The sequence below is a fragment of the Phaseolus vulgaris genome, chromosome 3, assembly GCF_000499845.2.
Source record: "Phaseolus vulgaris cultivar G19833 chromosome 3, P. vulgaris v2.0, whole genome shotgun sequence".
In the NCBI taxonomy this organism is placed as follows: Eukaryota; Viridiplantae; Streptophyta; class Magnoliopsida; order Fabales; family Fabaceae; genus Phaseolus; species Phaseolus vulgaris.
The window spans coordinates 50643292-50665021 of NC_023757.2; the positions used below are offsets into that span (position 1 = coordinate 50643292).

General features: G+C 31.5%; 4 protein-coding genes across 4 annotated transcripts; 1 reads left to right on the forward strand and 3 right to left on the reverse strand.

Annotated features, from left to right (window-relative positions):
* Window positions 1-809: 809 nt before the first annotated feature.
* LOC137805705 (uncharacterized) lies at window positions 810-1962 on the reverse strand. The gene is made up of 4 exons (XM_068605640.1): window positions 1379-1962; window positions 1194-1296; window positions 1002-1083; window positions 810-880 (listed from the first exon to the last, which is right to left on the reverse strand). Exons 1-4 carry the CDS (start codon window positions 1960-1962, stop codon window positions 810-812), a joined length of 840 nt encoding a protein of 279 aa, XP_068461741.1.
* A 5614-nt stretch (window positions 1963-7576) lies between these two features.
* On the reverse strand, window positions 7577-9685 carry LOC137808524 (endochitinase-like). The gene is given in 4 exon segments (XM_068609678.1): window positions 7577-8076; window positions 8623-8770; window positions 9222-9541; window positions 9543-9685. Coding segments are annotated over 4 exon segments (966 nt in total). The 5' UTR covers window positions 9671-9685; the 3' UTR covers window positions 7577-7706.
* A 4383-nt stretch (window positions 9686-14068) lies between these two features.
* Window positions 14069-17454, forward strand: LOC137808526 (protein STRICTOSIDINE SYNTHASE-LIKE 5-like). The gene is made up of 4 exons (XM_068609680.1): window positions 14069-14671; window positions 15449-15756; window positions 16446-16575; window positions 17006-17454. The coding sequence occupies exons 1-4, from the start codon at window positions 14276-14278 to the stop codon at window positions 17279-17281; spliced, it is 1110 nt and encodes a 369-aa protein (XP_068465781.1). The 5' UTR covers window positions 14069-14275; the 3' UTR covers window positions 17282-17454.
* LOC137808522 (isovalerate--CoA ligase AAE2) lies at window positions 17404-20756 on the reverse strand. Its single transcript, XM_068609675.1, has 2 exons — window positions 20256-20756; window positions 17404-18935 (listed from the first exon to the last, which is right to left on the reverse strand). The coding sequence occupies exons 1-2, from the start codon at window positions 20568-20570 to the stop codon at window positions 17472-17474; spliced, it is 1779 nt and encodes a 592-aa protein (XP_068465776.1). The 5' UTR covers window positions 20571-20756; the 3' UTR covers window positions 17404-17471.
* Window positions 20757-21730: the final 974 nt, after the last annotated feature.

A 21730-nucleotide genomic window follows, 5' to 3' on the forward strand; every position in this document is an offset into this window, starting at 1 on the left:
TGGTTTTTACTTCTCACATTGAGAAGGTTTTCCACGTAAAAATTTATGTGTCTTCTAGAAGTGTGTTTTGTGTTGCTGCCATTATTTGCTATTGCTCCTCACAGATTCTTGCAAGTTGGGAAAATTATTATGCGCTGTTTATTGCTCTTGTTGGGATATTATTTTTATTGTGTTGAATTTCCCATCATACAGGACGGTATATTCTGATAGATGGAAATCTTTTCCGTCACGGTTATACCCACCCAATCCTCACATGTGTAAGTGGAGATCAATGCATCCGCATAATGGTCGAGCTCCATGAGGGCATTTGCGGCAGTCATATAGGAGGACAAGCTCTCTCGTTGAAGGCCATCCGAGTTGGGTATTATTGGTCAACCATGAAGGAGGATTGCGTGAAATATGCACAACGTTGTGAGCAATGTCAGAAGCACGCTGATTGGCACCGAACGCCAGTCGAGGAGTTGCGGTCAATTTATAGCCCGTGGCCTTTCCATACATGGGGAATAGACATTTTAGGTCCTTTCCCTTTGGCAATATGTCAGATAAAGTATCTCATTGTGGTCATCGAGTACTTCACCAAGTTGATTGAAGTTGAGCCAGTGACACAGATAACTGCTCACAAGGTGAAGCACTTTGTGTGGAAGAACATTTGTGTCGTTTTGGGATTTTGAGACACCTAATGTTCGACAATGGAACCCAATTTGCTAGTCAACAATTGGGTAAGCTATGCTTGGAGCTTGGGATAAAACAGATATTCGCCTCGGTAGAACACCCTCAGACGAATGGTCAAGTTGAATAAGCTAACAAAGTCATATTGAGAAGGTTGAAGATGAGGCTAGAAAAGACAAAGGGAACTTGTTCATAAGAAGTTCCCAGAATTCTGTTAAAGCACATGTAAAATCTTAGCATAAATTGGTACACAATAATGAACTTCATAAATATCTTACAATATATGATTCTCACATACCATACATTCAATTATAATAGAGATAAACACTTACCTTCCATAAGAGTCCCTATGTGAGTAGTTTCTTCATCATGTTTCATAAGATGTATATAGTCTTTCACATTAACCAATGGGTCCTTTTATATTATTAAATCACATTCAGGACAAAAGCTCAAAAAAAAACTATTTCACATGAGTCACTTTATTAAATAATTTACATAATTTTCTATCATATAAAACATGTTACCTTTGCTTCCAGCTTGTTATGCAGATGATGAGGAATCTCAAGCCAGTGAACAATAGGCAGAACTTGAAGAATGAATTCCCACTTTAGAGTATCAAAAGCTTTTCTGATATCAAATTTGACAGCCAAGTTTCCAGCATAGCATCTTTTCTTAAGTAGATGAATCCCTTCAGAAACAACTCCAATACAATCTGAGATGTTCCTGCCTTAAAGAAAGCCTCTTTTGATGAGGAGAAATATGTATATCAGAAATGACACTGATTTTGTAAGCAAGCATCTTTGTAATGATTTTAAATTTGAAGTTAGACAATACAGGCCTACAATTCCCCACATATTCAGCACCATCACCCTTTGGAATAAGTATCAGGAAGCTAGAATTGAAGTTAGAAGTCATCGAGTTTTCTTTGAAAAATTGGAAGTGCATCATTAAACACGTCCTAAGAAATGATAGACTAGTAAGTTTGATAGAAATGCCCTCAAAACAATCTGGTCCAGGAGCACTAGAGGGAGACAAGTTAAACACAAGCTCAACCTCTTTGAAAGTAGCCAGATGAGTTAGCACAACATTATTGGCATCATTGACCAGATGAGAAATAGTTTTGCTAATGAGATTAAAATTGAAGCTTGGTGTATTACCATTAAACAAATTGTGATAATAATGAAGAAAATGAGTCTGTATAGCCTCTTGTTCAGTAAGAATGGCATCCCCATTTCGTAAATACAAAATCTGTTTAGAAGTATTTCTGATTTTGGCTACCTCATGCAAATACATGGTATTTCTGTCACCATGTAAGTGCCAACTAGCTTTGGATTTCACCCTCCAAAATTCCAATTCAAACAAGAGAGCTCTATTTAATACCAATAGAGAAGATCTCTTAGCATCAAGAGATGTTTTAGAGAACCATTCCAATCAATATCCGGCTAACTCTGTTTCACCTCTGCCAAAGCATCAGCTACATTGGAGTGCACATAACTTTAACAGTTCTAGCATCACCACTTTGACCATTACTACAAGTAAATTGTTTACCAATAGAAGGCAAGTGAATAAATGAATTTCGATCAGACCACTCATGAAATTATCTGCAAACGAAGGAAGATTGGTGAGATCTTGCCAAAGTTCTCTTCGAGAAGAATAATTGGATGAGGCCTAAACAACAGACATACATATATATTATAATCCAAATTTGAAGAAAAAGGAGACTTGATGTGTTGATGAGGTAAGAACAATCGGATAGAAGCTGTGTACAGAAACCCCATAAAGAGGGAAGCTCTTTTTGATTATGTGCAAAGAACTTAAACTTTAAGGATCCCAAACTTTTAAGCAAATTTGATCAAGCTTGATAAGAGCCAACCGAAAAAAGAAAATCTGGTTCATGGAGGAGACAAAAGTTCTTCTAAACCATCTTTGTTCTCGTTTGAGAAAGCACTCTAGTTTTCCAAAAAAGAACTTTCATCATAAGAATTATTTGAAAGACAGTTTCAGGGAGATATACGGTATACCAGCATTGGAAAAAAACCACAGGTCTGCAGGAATCATTGCATAAGATTAGCAGAAGCCATTCTGGCCCGAGTTCTCGGACCAGGATTAGAAGGAACTTGCTTTTGTTGTTTTTTCTGATTGGTTTTGGAAACGACAGGAATGAATCCTTCTTCTTGCTTACTTGATCACTTCATCTTGGACCAAGAACTTTTTTATGTCATTTGTAAAACTTCTGGATTGTTTTGATCAACCTCAGATGGTATTGCACGGCCACAATATTGAGGGAATGTTCATCTAAGAGAAGCATAGCATCAACAACAATATTGTTTCCCTTCTCAGATTCTTTATGGTCTCGAATATAACAGTTATCAGTATCTTGCAGCAACAATATCACCACAAACAAGATGTCCTGGACTTGAAGGATCCAGTGGAATAGAACCTTAATGACCTTCGAGAATTCTTTGATTCCATAAAACCCGAATGTTTCTGCAGTTGGCTCCAAATGAACATTCTCAAGATTCTTCTTGGTAGTGCATCTTGTTTTAGACAACTCAGAAAGAAGTCACATATAGTCTTCTTCCTGCATTCTCCATGCACGTGACCAATAGCTTGGCATCTTGGAGAATATGAAGGGGATCTTTCATGATAAAGATTTACAAAGAAGGCAAGAAATCCGGTTTCAACCAAAATCTTGAGTCAATATTAACTAAAATTCTTGCAAAATGAGCATAAGTCTTCTTCATAGTATCTTTATCAATAGAAATTGGAACACCAATACCACCAACTATACTATAGCAAAAAGGGTTTTGCGCCTCCAATATTCTTGAGGTAGATCATGGTGTAAGAGACCTGGGTTGAAGATTCAAAAATCCTACTGCTACAACTTTTTGAAGATCTTCTTGTGATTCAAACGAGAGAACTCAAAGCAACCACCGCCAAGAGAGACAATTTTCCACTTTACAAGGGGAGACTATATTTTCAATCAGGAGGTAAATTTAGTATAAAAGGATTCGAAAATTTGAATTTTAAAATTCTAAATATCTTATAATTAAGTTTCAATAATAAGATTCAGCTTACTATTTTAACTTATTCAAAATCTTAATTAGATGATACATTAAATTTTTAAAAACTAAAATTACTAATTTAATCCTTCAAAAAAAATTTATTCAAGATTAATTTATTTATACAACCAATTGCGATCAAGTCCTTCAAAAATTAGAAAACACAATTTATATCGTAATCAAACAAATCCGCAAACACCATACAATTCCTCCGTATCACTTACCATACATACATATGCATATATATAGATAGATAAATAACGCTAAAAGTATTCAAATCCATTACAACAAAACAACAAATTTATATAAAATTGTGAAAAAAAAATTAATAAACATTTATACTATTAAAAATTTAAATAATTATTAACTATTAACATTTGGTTTTCAAACCTACATACCAATCACACACAAAAAAGAAATTAAATATCTCGTACATCTTTAATGGTGAAAGTTATGAAGTATAGGCAGTAAGAATGTAAACTTATATAAAAGGACTAAATTTATGGGAAGTAGTGGAAGTAGTGGAAGAGATTACATTGTTGATCCAGTGACTCAAAATATCATGGCCTAAATAAAAAAATGCAAAAGGAAAATAATAAAATGTTTGTTTACTAGCTAATGTTTATTACAAATGATCCTCATCAAAATCATAACCCTAAACTCACCCAAATAAATTTAGGATTGTTTGAAAAAGGAGAATAGAAACAAATTGAGAAGTCATGAAAATGTTAAATTTGATGAGGAATTTGATTTGCAAAGGATGAAAGAGTGTGAGATATATAATTAAGGAATACTCAAACAAATTGTTTTGTATTTGCTAACAAGATAAAATTATTGGCTTGTTGAGAAAATTTTAGTAATAGTGTCAAAAAGATATGAAATATTTATTACTTCATTTGAAAACACATAGAATTTATGTATAATTACTTTGATAGAAATTATGCATGTCTTGCAAGTATAAGAGCAACAAAGATTAACGAGAGAGAAGATCATGTTTTTGAAGGTCCTTGACTTCATAGGTCTAATTAATGAAATACAAACAATTACACTTTATCATATTTAGTTTGACAAACATGTTTAAAATATTATTTTAAATGAATTTCTTTTTTTTCTGAAAGGTCATAATTGATGCAACTTTTTTAACTTAATTAAACTGTTTTAGTGATGTAATTTAACAAGTGATCAAATCATAGTTTTTACTCCTGAACAGTCACTACAAGTGCAAAAGAAATATTTAATTAAAAATAATTTTGATAAAAACATTTTTAGTTGGTGCATATCATAATAATATCATGTGTAAAGGAGATACGAAAGACATAAAATATGCACAATAATTTATTTTAGTTCATTTCTCACAATAAATTACATCTAGTTCTTGTCAACAAGGCAATTTCAACTAAGCAAATTGTCACTACGAAATACACTCGAATATTCTTTGAACTCATAGTCACTCTTGACTAACTTTTTGGGTATTGTTTACTCAAACCACTCCTGAGTGACACTAAGTATCATTTACTCAAGTAATTCCAGGTTGACCACCTAGTATTCTTTACTCAAGCCACTCTTGACTGACATCGAGTATTCTTTAACGTGAGCTTCTTTTCTTTTGTGTATTTTTTATGGATTGTAGTCAATTATTTTCTTTGTAATGTCAAATCTTATTTCCATTAATGTTAAACTCAAATAAAATAAATTATAAAAAATAATGCTTTGCTATATTATGATTTGATGCACTAACTAGTTGAGTACCGTGTATAAGGGTTGAACCACTCCTAAAGTGGTTTTTATTTATTTATTTTTTATTACCGATAAAAAAAACTACCATCCAATTATTATAAATATTCCACACTAAGTAACTACTTATTTTATCCATTAATTAATCCACATATAGCATAATGTTCCTTCCTATCTCTATACCTCTATTGCACAAATTAACTCTCATCAACCATTCTCTATTACACTTTCATTGTCTTCATTCCTAATGTTATTTTGTAATTCTTTATAAATTGACCTAACATTATATATTTATTTCATCATCTTTCTATATCCACACATTCTCCTTTCCCTTATTTATAGTGATTCTATTCTCTAGTAGATGTGTCACTCCCAATTATTGTATCCCTAAACTTCAAAATGGTATAGATTCTTGAAAATCTAATGAGAAGCAAATCTCCAACTCATCTATCTTTTCATAATTTAATGCTTGTTTCTATTCCAATTTTTCATACAATGTTTCTATTTCAATTTTTCATGCAATGTTTCTATCAAACCAATTCCCTCACTTACCAATCCTCCGCACCTTTCGGACAACATCCACATCTACCATTTAAATGACTAAATACGCTACGCTACCAAGCTGTTTGGTTGGAAATTGTATGTCACTGTAAATATGATATTTTATAAATAATACAGTATATTTGTAAGTTAAAGATCAATTTTGAGAATATAATCAAATATACAAAAATAATTTCTAATCATTACCCATATTATGAAATATTATTCATTGAGCCAAAAAAATCTTGATTTATACTTATGTTAAGTTGATGAACATGCGACTCCTTTGTTTTGTCTACACTTGGGCAACACGTGTGAGACAACCTCTTACGAGTGACTATTAGTATTCAACAACGTGACGTGTGGGTAATTCTTGAAAGACGGAGAATCTACTAACAAAAGTCTTCCATACATACATACATATATACATACATACATATATATATATATATAATTCTTATAATTGTTCCTCACATTTATCTCTTTGATGATGATATTTTATTGACTTGTCTAGTCAATGGAAGTTGTGACCCACCATTAGATATATCTTGGACGACTAGGAACAGAGAAAAATCAACTGTATTTTCCCACTTTTAGTTCAGAAGATCTTCCTGCTAAACATGATCAGTTCTTCAAATCAAAGTGAATTTGCTAGCTCGAGAGAAAGTATAAATTTTGTTATCATTTTACTTTAAGAATCCTGAGATAATATTTCAGGCTCCAGATATAAAATTATTACTTAAAGATAGGGAAATGCTGCAACTGTGATTCATTTAAAAGATTATAATACTTAAAACTGATTAGGGTTAGTGTCTTTAAGGCACTACTAGTTAAGAAATTAAAAAGAGATTTTGTTATCTAAAATTATTCTATTTTTTATTCTTTAGCGCGTCAAAGACATTTATTAAAATCTTAGCCACCACATAATTTAAGTTGTTTTTTTTATGGGCAACATAACTTAAGTCGTTATCCTTAGAGTACTGATTAAATAAAAAATACAAAGTTTTTATTAAATAAATGACATTAACATACATCTCTATATATATTGTTATTTTCAGTGTATGTCTAATATGAATTCCAATCGAAAAAAAAATACATATTTTGCTTTACTTAACCAGTGCTATTAGAGCAGATGTTAGGAAAACCCCATAACTTATTAATTATCTAATTTCATGTGATTTAAAGGTGAAGGTGATGTTAGCCAAAATCCTAATTAATGTCAGTACAATAATAAAATCATAAAATATAAATCAATTTTAGAGATAAAAAATAATTAGTTATATTAAAGACAAATTAAAAAATTAAAAAAAAAAATTATTATTATTAAATGATTTCTAAATTGGTATCTAATTAACTACTAAGGTTTTTCTATCAAATTTAGAATTTAAATAATTAGATACTAATTTAGAAATTATTTAACAATAATATAAACTAATTTAAAAATTAAAATATTTTTTTAATCTATAAAATATCTCTAATTTAATTAATATAGAAATTAATTATTAAAAAAAATTGATTTCTATTATATAATTTTTTTAAGTTGTGTTCATCATGAGCATTTTCTCATCAAATAGGTTAAGTTGAACATTTTTATTTAATGAAGATAATGGGAACTTATTTAGCAATAAGGTTCCCCTTACATGTAGGGTGACTCCAAGTCCATTACTACAGAGAACATATTCTTTAAGAAGCATACATGAGTCATTCATTAAATGGCCTTTGAGTGTTACAGTCTAAGTTGGCACCAGGGTTTATTCCCATCTGACAGTACCTTTGGTAGAACCCGATGCGATTTTGGACCAGACTTTCCTGCCTGTTCAAGCATTCAATTCCGCCATTGATTATATTGGTGATGACACCGAACCCAGGAAGACGACCCGCTGACGTGTCTGCTCTAGATGGTCTCCATCTTCCAGTGATCACATCATGGCTTGATGGCTTGTTGCCTTGTGCAGTCATCCAAAACCATAGGGCTGTTTTGAAAGATACAGTTGCATCTGTGGCCACTAGATCCGGATTCTTTATCAAATCTAGCTCAAGTGCTTTACCCGCTTGTCCATAGTTGTAGTTGCTGTTCAAAACGGTCAACATTCACCACTTAGTTACTCATACTGCTGTATAGAGTTCTGATATTCTCAAAACTCTGAATTCATGAGAGAAATAATATTTTATCAAATAGATAATTTTAAAATTTTATATACATTAGAATCACTTATCATATCTATATAAAAAAAAATCTAGATCATACAACACAACACCTTTTAATCGACTATTTAAAACTAATTCTGTCAAAAATCATAATCACAAACAAGTTAAAGCGAAACAAGACAAACCAAAGGTTCAAGATACCAATTCAAAAAAAAAGAAACAAACAGAAAAAAATTTATAAATAATCCAAAAAAAAATTTAATTGAGTCAAAGAAAAATCTAACATAGTCCAACAATCTACATTTAAATAAAATTTTGTTCATATAATTTTAAATCTCACTAATTATCAGAGTTGTGTGACATCACAATAATAAACTGTACATTTCCATTAAGTTCTCAAATAACATTTTCCTATAGAGATTATGCAGAAGTGTTGTTAAAGATATTGAAATGACAGTTGAAAAGTTACTGTGTGAGTTGGATTGGTCCGCGTCCATAATATTTTTTACCAGCAGCACATGGCCATTCTCCACCATCACAATAATCTGCCTGGTTTTGTTCATTGATAAAACAGTATCCCCACGCGTATGGACCATCTGGTGCACTTGGCCACCCTCCTACACAAACCAAAACATTAATTCAATTAATGTGCTCAATAAATTCCTGTAGTGGTTTTACCTTACTATGTACTATATCTATCATGGTAATAACTGACACTATGTTGGAAGTAACCTAGAATCAAGGGTGAGATTTTGAGACATAAAAATAAGTGTATATTTTAAGGTGGAGTGATTGATCATACTAAAATTTTCTCTTTAATACAGGTTAAGGTTTGATTTTGAATTTTTTCAAAATACCATCAGTGAGTTTTTCGTTATCTGACTGATATTTAGAACCCTTGATATGTATAGTATGTATGCATTTAATTTAATATCGGGTTGATCTGGATCTTTCTTTAATTGGTAGTGTTGAGATAGAAGGTTTCATATATGTATAAGGGTTGGACCAATACCAAGGTGCCTGTTAAATTTTATTGTTTTTTGTTGATAAAAAAATATTGGAAGTAACCTGTGGTTTCGTGAGAAGTTTGGGCCAAGAAAGCAGCAATCTCCTTCTTGCGAGTGTTGTCGTCACCGGTTGTGCCAAAGCCACGGAAAGAGCGAGCAGCAGCAATGAAAGCGTCATATTTGTAGAAGCCACGGGCAGCACAGCGTCCATCATTTCGGTATTTGAGCATTTTATCGAAGAGAGAAGAGCTAATGAGTCTGCTGATATCACCATTGCTTGGTGTTGGAGTTGGGGTTGAAGGTGTAGGTGTAGGTTTGGGCCCAGATTTACATCGGCTCTGGCAACCGTCTCCACAGTAGGAATCTGTGTCACCACACCAATTTGCTGCAACATAACCCATTTGGGCACAGTGCTCCACCAGCTTGTGTACCACACTGTTCTGCTGTGGCACCAAGAAGGAATGGTAGCAATAACCATAGCATAAAAGGACACACTTTGAAGGTACCCATTTTTGTTTTATGATCTGCTGCACTACAATGATGAAGCTATTTATAAAAGAGCTTTTATGGGAGTCTTTGTTCTTTTGTTACTTAGTTTTCAAACTTGGCTGCTGCTTCACTTTGCTATTTACCACGACTTTGAGGTGTGTACTATTTTAGTTTCACACCCTAAATCATAAAATTTCATTGTTTAAAGTTATTACTAATGGATGTGCCTAATTCTATCAGAAATAATTGGATAAATTTAATATGATGTTCCAACAGTTACAGTGTTTGGCCAAAAAGTAACATAAAAATGAGAGAATCGATCTTATTTTGATGGGACAAAGCATGGTCATTGTTTTAATATCACCTTTATCTCAAAATCTTAGGGATATGTTTGTGTGAAAATTTCCGTTGAAATTTTTTTATTACTAGGAAAATTCGAACGCGAGTAAAATACGCCCTAAATCCTAAATTGACATCATTCTCAACTTAAAATTTTAAGACAACAAGATGTGGATCTTCTTGAGATTTAGACTAATCCTTTCATTCATAACAATATAGTATTTGAATAAGAAAACTTAATAACACTAATAAAAAAAATTACACATCAATATTATTTAAAAGAACTTGACTTACATTGATTAAAAAAATTATTCACCAATAAAAAGGTTGTATGACATCGATCGAAAAATGGACTTATTAATATTTATAAAAAAATTATTGATTAATTTGATAAGAATTAACTTTGTCTTACATTCTAATCAACATTGATTGAAAAAGAAAATTATTAAAAAAATATTAATGAGAAATAGTCTCAAGTAAAATTAATAAAAAAAATTGTGTTTAATATCAACAAATAAAAACACCACCCATGTAAATAAAGAATAATGTAAGATGAAAAACAAAACTAGCATATATTAATAAATACCAAATAGAATATTTGAAGAAAGTTTTTTTTTTTTTTACATCTCGTCAAAAGAAAATTATTGTTAATGATGATGATTTAAAAATAGTCACAATAAACTTTAACCATTAGTTGAAAAAATGATATGGAGATCTTTGTTAGCAAATCATAAAAAAGCATTATGATGATGTTTATGATGTTTTTACTTTTTTTTTCCTCTCTTAAATGTAAAATATGAATAATCTTTAAGGTAATCTTGAGAAAAAAATTATTTAAAAATTGGTTTTCTATTTTTTTTAAATATATTAACTGATTATGTTAAGTTTATAGTCTATTATCTCAAACTAGACCAATTTTAAATTTCAACCAATTTTGTAGATAATTAATTATAAACAAAATAATCAATTATAGTTAAATCTAAAATATTTGTTCTCCCATGGTGAATAATGGATTATAGGTTATAAGAGCTAAATATAAAAGGTTGGTTGTTACATAAAATCGATTAGGAATAAATTATGTTAGTTTAAAATGTTTTTTTCATTTATATGAAGAACATAATAATCAATTGTGTTTAATTATAATCGATTATATCAATCAATAATTGTAAAACTCTTTTAGAAAGGAAGTTATCTCTCATTTATTGATATCATTCCATACTTCCTTAAAAAAGAGTTTGTTATTTTCTTAGGAGATATTTTGAGAGTGTTATATATTTATTATTAACATTTCCACTAAGGAGGGAACCAAATACAAGTCTCATGAGTATACATAAAACTTTTTAACTACTACACCAATGAAGGTGGTATCCGGGAGTGTTACACATTGCATTTTGTTTGAAACAAAAGTATTCTAGATTCATCAAAAGGTATTGTTACATTTCTTTATAAATCAGTCACATTTCAAGTGATATTTTCTCTTTTATTATACATTTATATTGATAATTTGAACTTTGATGTTTTTGATGTAGGTAATTAAATGTTTAATCACCTTTGTAAATCTTCTGGTATTTCAAAGAATGATTTGTATTTCTTATTTTGATTAATTAGGAGTGTTTGTAATTAGATAATTCAATATTATTAATAAAAAAATTCTCCTAAAATTGCTTAGATTAACTAGATGTAAATTCAGATTGAATCAAACAAATACAAAAATTTATGTATATTTTAATCATATTATATTGAATTTTTTACTTTTAGTAATCATTGAAAACAACAAAAAAACACGTATTTAAAAAAAAGAAAGTGCATCAAGAATTTTAAATTCTTTTTTTTTGGTACAATTTGAAATTCCTTAATTTTAATTAATCAAATTATATTTTTATAAATTTTATAATTTCAATTTTTTAAATTTCTTAGTTATACTGTAAATTTTATAAATAAATATTCTAAATCATTTGTAAAATAAAATTACCTTCTAAAATTTCTCTATTTAAAAAAGAGTAAAAATTCATCTTAAAACCTATGCATACTGTGAAGCAAGCAATTTGACAACCCATTTTACCACCTTCTAGAGATGAAACTATAGTTAAACTAATTAATTCTACTCTAATAATTCATGTGACATGAATTTTATTATTTTAAGGGATAAATTGACTCCGTCAATAATGAAAATAGTCTGAAATAGATAATATATTTGAAAACATAGTGTTATTTTATGATAATTTTTGAAAGTGTTCCACTATCATTTACCATTATTCTGAGCACAATAGCCGGCAAATCAAATATTTAATGGAATTTGTTAGGCTCCAACGTGTTTGACAAGGTCAAATGTGCCTGCTAAGAGTGTAAGACATGACACAACAATGCTTTAGTGCGTTCTAGAATACAAATCTCAGCTTAAATACTAACTAACTTCGACTTTAAATACAAGATAAGTAATTACCTAAATTAACATTAAGTATTATATTGTTGTTACAGGAACTTAAAAACAATTAATTTACTTTTGATTTATTAGTTACTGATTGAATTTTTATTTTTTTTACTGATGAGTGTCTGTACTTCTGTACTTGTAAGATACTCCGAACCTAAAATTAAAATCAATTTATTTGATTATTAGATAAAAAATACTTTACTTACATTTTAAACAGATCATTTATTATAATGGTTATTGTTGAGTTTTAATTTATTTAAATTTTTATTTTTTCACACCTTACAATTATTAAATATATTTTTTAATATTTTAAACCTATTTATTGAATCTTAATGCAGTATTATTTTATTTAATATTTTAAACCTATTTATTGAATCTTAATGCAGTATTATTTTATTATATTATTTATTTATATTATTTTAACTTTCAATATTCTAACAACGGTGTTCAAACTCTCGACCAAATCATATCATGCTTAAAAACCACTGAAGTTGTAAGTCAAAATTACTTATCTATAAAGTTAATATAGTTTGCATCAACATAACATCCAACAAAAAATCTTAAGTAAAATTGGCACTAATAAATAAGATGACTAGGTGGTGCGCTATGTAAGAGATGGGGTGAAGGTGGGACGAGGAGTAAAAAGGGAAATGAAGAAAATAGAGGTGAGAGGAAGGGAATCTAGAGGTGTGTAAAGTAACAAGATTAAATAATAAATAAAACAAATAATTATAAATTTTAATATATATATATATAAAGCACTAATTTAAAGTACGATAATTTTATAATTTTTTAAAAAATTGTTTTTTTACATGATAAAACTATAAGAAATTAAGTTTTATTTTTTAAAATTCAAATTTCTCTAATTTTTTTTAAATCTAATTTTAATTTAATCGTGTAATGCTTTATAAAAAATAACGATTCAATTAACAATTTTAGGAAAAATCTTTCCACAATCGGTTCGTAAAATGTGTTTTTACTCTAAGTATTTTTGGTTAAATTTAGTTTTGATTCTTCTTTTTTTAATTGATGAATTTAATTTTTAATTCAATAAAATATTTTATTTTAATTTTTTTCAACTTTTAAATAATTAAAAAATTATTACTGAATAAAAATTTGAATATGAAAAAAAAAAGACTAAGTTTACATTTAAAAAAATAAATTTATCAATTTAAAATAGAGTGATCGAAACCAAGTTTGACCAAATTAATATACTCATAATCATGCATTTAAATTATCACTTTTAGAATAAAAAATACTTTTAAATATGCAACGAGAGTGTTTCAAGAAAATATTTGAACACATTTAAACTCTAAATTTAATTTAACAAAAAAAATGAGCTCAAAAAAGTGTTTCTCAGCCATTACAATCTACTCTATTTATCTTTATCAACATATTCAATTTCAATAACTATATATTCTAATATGTTTTTCCTATTAATTCTAAAGTAAAATGGAATAACTTTGTTAAAAAACGATGAACAATTAAAAAGAATATTGTATGGAAGTATAAAGAAGATTCAATTTAAAATAAAAATATAGTTTTTAATGATATAAAAATAATTTTAAATGAAAGAAAGTAATGAAATTAGAAGCATGATATTTTTCATATTCTTTATATCTCGTTGTCGATTCATATCGTATCGTAAGGACACGCGCCTCACACCAGAAACGAAGAGAGACGTAACTGTCTGCATAGTATATAGTAATCTCAATTCCGATTTTCAACGTTCCTATCCCTTCACACACATTGCTACAAATTCTACCCAATCTTCTCATATTCTCTCATGCAGTATTCACAGCAACTCCATCAACCCTAAAACCTTTCTCTCAGCCATCGCCACTACCTCGTTTCCAATGTCTCAACCAACCAGGTCACCATTTTATACGCCGTTATTGGCTATCGTTCTTCCTGTCACTGTGGCTGCGATTCTCTTCCAGCTCGAACCGTTTCAACCGGTTGCGTTGCCGATTCGGCTGGACTCCGTCGTGGTGGTTCCCGCACGTAACGACCACGCGCGAGTTGGATCTGAAGCTGTGGCCGTGGGACACGTGGAGGGCCCCGAAGACTTGGCCTACGACGCCGCGTCACGTGTTGTCTACACTGGATGTGAGGATGGGTGGATCAAGCGAGTCACGGTGAACGACTCGGCGGTTGACTCGGTGGTTGAAAATTGGATCAACACTGGAGGAAGGCCACTTGGGCTAACTTTGCTACAGAGCGGTGAACTCATAGTTGCCGACGCGGGAAAGGTATTGAGTTGTTAAAGAAAATAATTTTGAAAAAAGAAAAGAAAAAGTGAGGAGGTGAAATTTCTAAGTTTCATCAATGATTTAGTTACAAAAACATACTTTTTAATTTTAATTTGTGATCTGCTGCTATTGCGGCTCAAAGTTCGCACTTTAATCATTACGAAGATGAAAAGATATACTTTCATTTCTCGAAATATGAAATTGAATAAAGTCCATGTTCATGACAGAAAGAAAAAATATAATATTTAGTATATTAATTTTTAGATATATGTTATTTTTAATTAAATTGTATTTTTTTATTTTAAAATTATTTTAATTCTAATTGATATTTTAAAAATTAATTTTTATATCAAATTATTTCTAAAAATTATTTTTTAAATCTAATATACCAAAACATTATTATATTAATCAAATTAATTATAAAGTTTTGTTTATTTTCTTTTATTTTTCATTTTTTTCTCTCAATTCAAACAATCTATTTGTATTTTTTTCTTTTTCATACTAGTGAGCACAAGGTAAGAAAATAATATTTTTAAAAAATGAAGGTTTATGTGCTAACTTATTTTCGTTAGGTTTTTTCTGTTAGATTTGTACCTATTTAGATGAATAAAGTAGAGGAACAGTGTGACTCTTATTTATAATATAGGAAATAAATTATTTCAATTGATTAAAGCAAAGTGAAAAAAAAATCTTATTAATACAACGAAAAGCTTAAACTTGTTTTCAATTAATGTCAATACGAATATTTAAAAGAAGCAAGTTGAACTAACGATGCAGGGATTGCTGAGGGTGTCAAGTGAAAAGGAGGTTGAGCTGCTGGTAGACGAGTTTGAGGGCCTAAAATTCAAATTAACAGATGGTGTTGATGTAGCAGAAGATGGTACTATTTATTTCACAGATGCATCTCACAAATACACTTTAAATGATGCTGTCATCGACATCTTGGAAGGGAAGCCTAATGGCAGATTCTTCAGCTATAATCCAGCAACAAAGAAGACAACCCTGCTTGCCCAAGACCTCTACTTTGCCAATGGGGTTGCAGTTTCACCTGATCAACAATTTGTGATCTTTTGTGAATCTGTCCTGTAAGTTTTCCCCAGCTTAAACTACCTTCAATTTGTGGTCTTTTACATTTGTCGTATTTGTTCACTTTTCATCTTTGTACTATACTTTTAATTGAGCGATTTTAATCCTTGAATTTTATCATGTTAAATTGGACCCTTCATGACCTGACATCTAAATAGTAACAGAATTTATAGATATTAGTCATATTTTACTTAATTGATTTATAAATATTTGACGTGCTAATAATTTCCCATGATTGGAATAGTTCATGGAAAAAGTAGTATATTTTGGTTTGTGTTAATTTGTGAATTTAGTAAAATATGATTGATATGATCAACTTTTGTTAAGATTTAGATACTACACCAAATAGAGATCTAATTCTAGCATATGATAACATTTAGGGAATAAAATAACCTAATTAGAAATATGGGGAGTGATTTATACAAGGCAAGGATCAAACTGCATTTAAGTCAATATAACATTATGTACTACCATCTCTGTCGAATTGTTAAAGTAATGTTACTTATTTATGACTTAAATGGGTAAGTAAAGGCTGTTGTTAATTGGATCTCATTAATCTCAAACCAAACTCCTTGTATAGTTTGAAAAGTTATTAAAAAATAAATAAATATTTTATTTTTTAATGGTATCAAATGAATATATTTTGTGTTTTAGAACTCTTTTGCTTATTTCAAGCGCTGTTGTGCAGGTTGAGATGCAATAAATATTACGTTCAGGGCCCTAAAAAAGGTACCATAGAGAAGTTCTGTGACGTACCTGGTATGCCCGACAACATTCATTATGATGGACAAGGGCAGTATTTGATTGCAATGTTCACGGTACTGTATCCACCTGCTTCATAACTAATCTTAACAGCAATCAGTTCCCCACCAACTTCCATTCAACTTTTAAAGCAAATGAAACTTATTATATTCAAAATGGAAAATGATTTTTTGCCATTTATCCTTTTGCTCCAGATTACAACTTTTGGATTACTTATGTAACAGAGGTATTTTTATAAAATAATAAGACATAATATGGATGTCAATTGGAGTATTGGATATAGAAGTATTTTTATAAAATAATAAGGCATAAGATGGATGTGAGTATTTGGAGTATTGGGTGTTAAATAATCAATATTCATTCAAAATACTAGTTTTTAACTTACACTTTAACAAAACTCTTGGGGAATATGACTTGTGACGTGACACTTTAACAAAACTGCTTTTGTCTTGTTTACTTATGAATGTTTTTGTGCATTACTGGCAGGCCTTTACTTCTGAACTGGATTTGGCATTTAGATATCCTTTCATAAGGAAGATTGCAGCAATTATAACCAAATATGTGTGGAATGTACCTCTCTCGAAGAATGGAGGATTTGTAGTCGTGGATTTAGAAGGAAAACCAACTGCACATTATTATGATCCCAAACTAGCATTGACCAGTGCGATTAAAATTGGGAATCATATATATGCTGGTTCCATTTTCTACCCATTTGTAACACGTTTTGATATTGGGAAATATCCTGCTCTTCCCACAGTCTGAACAGCAGTGAAAATCTTGTTTGTACAAGCTAAAAAGATTTCTGCAGTCTCATGTTAGTGCCATAAAATGGGATTCATGTGAAAATTCCATTCATCTGTTATATGTTTTATAAAAGAATGGAATTTCTTGTAGAACCTCTTTCCAATTTATTGTTATTATTATTATTCGTTTCATTATCTTGAACATTTAACTACAATTTATCACACCCATGGGGTCTAGAAAGGCTGCCCAAAGCTTCGGCTTTCTCCCTCAGAACATACTTCTGTATCTTCCCGGTTGAAGTTTTTGGAATGTCTTGAAAAACGACTGTTTTAGGAGCCATGTAATGAGGCAAATGATCCCTGCTAAAGTTGATTATGTCTTGAGCATTTACATCAAACCCCTCTTTCAACTTCACAAAAGCACAAGGAGTTTGGCCCCAATGATCATCAGGCCTGGCAACAACTGCAGCTTCAAGAATTGCTGGATGGCTATACAAAACCGTCTCTACCTCCACTGAGCTGATATTCTCTCCCCCAGAGATTATTATGTCCTTCAACCTGTCCTTGACTTCTATGTAACCATCAGAGTGTTTCACAGCTAGATCCCCACTACGAAACCACCCATCTCTGAAAGCTTCTTCTGTTGCTTTCAAATCTCTAAAATATCCACTCATCACTGTATTCCCTCTAAACATTACCTCTCCCATTGTTTTTCCATCAGATGGAACACTTTCCATTGAGGCAGGATCTTTCACATCAATCTCCTCCAAAGCCACATGGGGCACCCCCTGCCTGGCTTTCATCTTTGATCTATCTTCATGGGGCAAAAGGTCCCACTCGGGTCTCCAAGCACAGAAAGTGCCTGGACCATACGTTTCTGTGAGGCCATACAGATGAGAAATGCTAAAGCCAATCTCCTCCATCTTGTCAAGGATCTGTGGCGGTGGAGGTGAACCTCCTGTCATCACCACCACCTTCTGATTGAGTTGCTTTCGGTCGGTCAATGCAGAGTTCACAATCATGTTCAGCACAGTTGGTGCTCCTGCCATGTGTGTCACCTTATGCCGAGCTATATTGTCAAAAATGTTTTTTGGAGAGACCTTCCTAACACAAATATTGATCCCAAATTGTGATGCCACTCCCCATGGGAGGCACCACCCATTGCAGTGGAACATTGGAACATTCCAAAGATAAACAGGAAAAAGGTCCATTCTAAAGAGTAGAACAGTTGCTAGAGAATTAAGATAAGCACCCCTGTGACTGTAGACAACTCCCTTAGGCCTAGATGTAGTGCCTGAGGTGTAGTTTATACTTACAGGATCCAATTCACTACGGGGTCTCACTATGTCAAAACCATTGTGCCCATCAGCTAGAAGCCTCTCATACTCATAACTAACTGATGTAATGTCAAATGTAGATGGACAATCCGAGTCTGTGACTAAAACCAAAATTGGCAATTCTCTAGCTTTTTTGCCTAGCAAGTCCAAAGCTCCCCTAGCAACTTCAAGGAGTTGGTAGTCTACAAAAAGGACCTTTGCTTGTGAATGCTCCAAAAGGACTGAAACCATAGCTACATCTAAGCGTGAGTTAAGGGTGCATAGAATGGCTCCAGCCATTGGGACAGCAAAATGTAACTCGTACATAGCAGGGACATTGGGTAATAGGGTGCCAACCTGTGTAGTAACAACATGGAATAGCATCAGTCATTCATTTACCTTAGGAAGTGCGAAGACGCTTCCATATATTTGTTCCCTAGCATCACAAGTTTCGTCATTGCAAATTAGAATTGTTAAAAGTGCAGCACAATTTGTAGAAACATGTGAGCATTGAAGTGCTGATGAAAGTTCAAGTAGCATGCACAAAGTGGTGATATCTGAAAGCTGCAGATAGTAACTTCAAAAGAAAATTGCTCCATATTAAATTCTAAAAATAGTATACAAAACTACCCGGTTAGTTCTAATATTTAGATTATCTGCAGATCTTCTGAATCTAATAATGAAGCTTCACATCTCAAGCAAGCTATTTCTCCAGCTCCCAACACTTCAGTTATATCCTCAATCCATTCTTCAAACAAATCTTTCATTTCAATTCAAAACTTTCAGGTGTCGGCTATCAATTACTCTTCCAAATTTCCACAGTAGTCACCTAAGCCGATCACCACCAATGTTTTTTATCCTTAAAAATATGACTTTGAAAAAAAAAGAATAGTTTCTTTTTTTTTCTTTTAGCCCTTAGCTTTTAAGGATTTACTCAACATGCATTTTTTCCACTTACACAAAGACTTAAAAATAACATATTTGGTCCCTGGATAGTCAACTAACTACCAGTCCTTGCAAGGACCATCCTAACTACGGCCGCCACAGAAAGAAACAATGATTTATCAATCTTCATTTTAATTTTCAAAAGAAACATGATGATAAATTGACAATTCATTTCTTTTCCATAACCAACCTACAACTTCTAATATATCTTTTATTAAAACTGTCACATTTGTATTCAACTTTTTGGATTCTCAAGTTACAATTTTTCTTTTCAAAAACTATTTTTAGCTTCCGAAATCATGAATTGATTTTGAAAAACAAGCGCAGCTAAATGTCATCCTAGAACTATAATGACATATCAAGTAAGAAAAAGTCAAAACAGGCGCAATTAGTTATTTGTTATTATTATTTTTAATACACTTGTTTTGAAAATTTATAACTAAAAACAGAAGAAAATTAAACAGACGCAATCACTCAGGATCAGACTCGCTCTTCGAAAATAGAAATAACTCATCTTAGACAGTATATTACTTAACAAAATCATTTTCTTTTTGGTGAGAAAACAACTATTACTCTTAGTGTGTGAAAAACATAGTTATGATAGAATATCATCAACAGTTAACTTTCTCACTAACCGATCCATTATCTTATAAAAATTCCACAGTTCAACACAGACATGTCACTACAGTAAAAGCAGAAGAAAGACAGAGTGTGAACAAAGGCAAAACTGACCACATCCCCGCGAGAAATTCCCAAGAGGGTCAAAGCAGAAGCGAGTTTCAAGCAGCGTTGATGGGTTTGGCCCCAGTTATACTGAAGAGATCCATAGACGAGCGAGGTTCTGTCTCTGCAGACCTTGGCTGCTCGCTCTAGGAAGGTGATGGGAGACAAAGGAACAAAATTGGCAGAGCAACGAGAAAGACCCTCCATCGATTCCCATGAACCCAGATCATTGTCCTGCGAAAAGCTACAAAATTTACGCGAATGATAGTGAGACGAGAAGACGCGAGAGGATCTGAAAAGTCTGAGAGAACGAGTCCAGAACATGGTCACTTCGCTTCATCCAACGGATAAACTATGGCCAAGACCAATAGATTACATTAAAATACACATCACAGTAACTTACATTATTTGAACTGTTTTGTTTTGTTTTTTTTTTTCAATTTATGGATAGAGATAGAACGTGTAGTTCTGATTGCGGTTACGTAATATAGAGTTCTTTATTAAGAGCGTATTCAAAAAACCAAAACAACGCATTTTTTTATACCAACCCAAACAAGCAGACGTTAGCCAAAAGACAAGAATAACAGGATAATTTTGAAAAGAAATATGTTTTATTCCCATGTGTCACTTTGCCTGAAATTAATTGATGCGGCAGATGTGAACATTTGGTGAGGATCTAACAGTGATTCTATGATATAATATATAACACGTAACACACAAATATAGTATAGGTGTAAGTGGTTACTTATGGGACGCACACAAAACTGGTTATCCGTGTGTAAGTGATTACTTATGTGACGTTTATGACCACCCACTTTTTATGAAAAAAATCATTTTTTTTAATAAAAATCATATATTATATCGGTTAGATGGTTTAACCGATATAATAACCCTACAAAAAACTACCCAATCACAAGTTTCTCCACATATATTGACATACGCAAAACTGGTTACCCATGTGTGTCTGTAAGTGATTACTTATGTGACGTTTTCATGAAAAAAATTTAATTTTTTTAATAAAAACTATATACTACGTCGGTTAGATGACTTAACCGATGTAAAAATCATATATTACATCGGTATATTACATCGGTTAAATGACTTAACCGATGTAATAATCCTATCAAAACTAGTTACCCAGCCACAGGTTCCTCCACATATACTGGCACACGCAAAACTGGATACTCGTGTATCTGTATGTGGTTAGCTATGTGAGGTTTATGACCCATCTACTTTTTATGAAAAAAAAAATCATATTTTTAATATGGATCATATATTACATCGGTTAGTTGACTTAACCGATGTAATATGGATCATTCTAAGTAAAAAAATATATATTACACCGGTTGTTTCTAAGAATCGATGTAATATATTTTTTTTCTTCTATTTTGAAGCTTGCGCTCTTCATTCGCGCGCAATCTCACCTTGTTACGTCAATGCAACATCTACAGCATCAAATGTGTGTTACTGTGAGAGGGTGTCAA